We start from the raw sequence: 2,500 nt of genomic DNA on the forward strand, positions 1-2,500 counted from the left end.
AGAGGAGAGAGAGAGAGAGGAGAGAAGAGAGAGGAGGGAGAGGAGAGAGAGAGAGAGAAAGAGAGAGAGAGAGAGAGAGAGAGAGAGAGAGAGAGAGAGAGAGAGAGAGAGAGAGAGAGAGAGAGAGAAATACTCGTAAGTAGTGAAGAGACAGAGAGAGACTCGTTCACTAACAATTCGCATCAGGCAAAAGTAAAAGTGAACTGTACCTCTCCAATATTTTCTCTATGAAATCTAATATATAAACACATAAAATACATTTATATTAGGTTTTGTAAAGTTCACGTGACCTTGATAACCTTTGAAAAGAGCTTATGTGGAAAAAAATTCATAACAGTTGCATAAAAAAATGTAGATGAAATTATATTACTTTGCATGGCGAGAGTTGGAAGTGAAGATTTTAGATGTTAGAAATTATTTTTTCTGGTAAAGACATAACAATTTGAGGCGTACATCTCTTGCTTTATGAAGATATTCATTTGTTTATCTACTACAGAAGAGCTTGGGAAAAAAAAACAGACGATCTACTTATCTCAACAGAAGGCTCAATTAGTGGTCTTAATTTCAGCACACACAAACTACTCACACACATACACATATGAATGTATATATACACACACACACACACACACACACACACACACACACATATATATATTATATATGTGTGTTGTGTGTGTGTGTGTGTGTGTTGTTTGATGTGTTGTAATATTTATATATATATATATTTTATATATAATATATATATATATATATATATATATATATATATATATAATATATATATATATATATATATATATATATATATATATATTATATATATATATGTATATATATGACTATATATTATATATTATATATATATATATATATATATATATTTGTATAGTGTGTGTGTGTTATTTGTGTGTGTATATTTTATTGTGTGTGTGTGTGTGTGTGTGTGTGTGTGTGTGTGTGTGTGTGTGTGTGTGTGTGTGTGTGTGTGTGTGTGTGTGTGTGTGTGTGTGTGTGTGTGTACTCCTAACATAGATAGAATGCCTGGATTATTTTGAATGTATACATACTCTTTTAAACTGCTATGTTTCAATTTAGTAATTAAGAAAAGATGGTCTAAAATATAGCAAGAACTATTCATTCTCCTTATCAAAAATTCTTCATCTCAACTCCAAGTTATCAGAACAAATTTAATTCAATTCTATATAACAATCTAATTCTATATAACAAAGACCGTTGTGATAAAAAAATATATCTACTTAAATCTATGTGAAGTATAAGCGTCATCAAAGGCCTAAAACAGCACTATATAAGATATTCAAGCTTTGACATTTGAAAGCCAGCGATGCCAACCTGTCTTCAAGAACAAATTTCACCCTTTTTTCCACCGAGTTTCGAGTCAGCCTTGCTCTCAAATGATAAGCCTTGATGTCAGCTCTCACCTTTTAGGAGTTGCCTTGTCGATTCACTATAAGTAACACGAGGAAGATCGAATATTCCTCCAGACGCGACATTTTGACGTGACATTGACGCCATATTGTTTACACCGTTTCTATGACAACCTATATCTCTTCATCATTGGCTGGAGAAAACGCCTCTCGTCACGTGATTGGTTCACCCCTTTTGTTTTGATGTTCCTATATTCAAGTGTTGAGTGTAAGATCCTTTAAAAATATTTCCTACTTTCTATAACTTTCAAAGGGTTCTTGACATCTCATTTTTACTTACCAATTGCCATTAAATTTAAGGTTTATTTCAAAAAATAGATCCAATTAATATTACAATACTTATATTCTCTTTTCACAGGTTTATATTTGGATTATTGGACCGTATGGCGTAGAATCGGCAGGTCAGAGAGGAAGAAGAGATGTTTACAAGACGCCGACTTTGAAATCTGTTTTTGTTTTTAGAAGAATTTAGAATGAACTTAGGACCGAAGAACCCATATGGCAATGGCCTGGCTTATGCTGGGTTCAACCAAGATCAAGGTAAGATAGAGGGTTATTATGTAATTACCATTTTAAAAATAAAATCGTATTATTTTTCAGCTGTAACATATCAGAGATTTTAATAGTAAATGAGAAGGCAACTTTTTCAGAGGATTATCTTTGCATTTCATCAGGCATAGCGATGACTGATTTTAGTCTGATAGATCACAATTTTGATTTTTTTTACTCTTTTATCGTGTATGGTGTTGAAGGCCCTTGTGTTGTCCTGTAGTGTCACGTGAGGGTGTGATTAGTAAAGATTTCACTGACATGTCTGTGGATGACTTACTGAGGCTTGTGGATGCGTTGTCCTTGTCTCCTGATGACCATGAATGTCTTGCTGGTGTCTGTTGAGGTCTGTGAATGCCTCAGTGGTGTCTGGTGATAGTTGGGTCAATCTCCTGGTATATTTGTGTTTATATGTGTGGGTGGATATATGTTGTTAATATTTGTTGAGGCCTACTAGGGTATCTTGCTGTCTATTTACATGTGTTTGTGTATGTTGATGTCTG

At 33.6% G+C, this 2,500-nt stretch overlaps 2 protein-coding genes across 2 annotated transcripts in view; one reads left to right on the plus strand and one right to left on the minus strand.

Annotated features, from left to right (window-relative positions):
• Window positions 1-1,564, minus strand: part of LOC122250648 (UPF0193 protein EVG1) — a 7,863-nt gene extending 6,299 nt beyond the window's left edge. Inside the window, exon 1 of the mRNA XM_043012167.2 lies at window positions 1,443-1,564. Coding sequence (XP_042868101.2) covers window positions 1,443-1,536 — 94 coding nt within the window. The 5' untranslated portion in view covers window positions 1,537-1,564. The remainder of the gene's footprint in view (window positions 1-1,442) is intronic.
• A 247-nt stretch (window positions 1,565-1,811) lies between these two features.
• Window positions 1,812-2,500, plus strand: part of LOC122250641 (WD repeat domain phosphoinositide-interacting protein 3) — a 15,345-nt gene continuing 14,656 nt past the window's right edge. The window contains exon 1 of the mRNA XM_043012131.2: window positions 1,812-1,988. Within this exon, the coding sequence (XP_042868065.1) occupies window positions 1,922-1,988 (67 nt within the window). The 5' untranslated portion in view covers window positions 1,812-1,921. The remainder of the gene's footprint in view (window positions 1,989-2,500) is intronic.

Source organism: Penaeus japonicus, unplaced genomic scaffold, assembly GCF_977035675.1.
Source record: "Penaeus japonicus unplaced genomic scaffold, GWHDUDI00000001_assembly GWHDUDI00000031, whole genome shotgun sequence".
Taxonomy (NCBI): domain Eukaryota; kingdom Metazoa; phylum Arthropoda; class Malacostraca; order Decapoda; family Penaeidae; genus Penaeus; species Penaeus japonicus.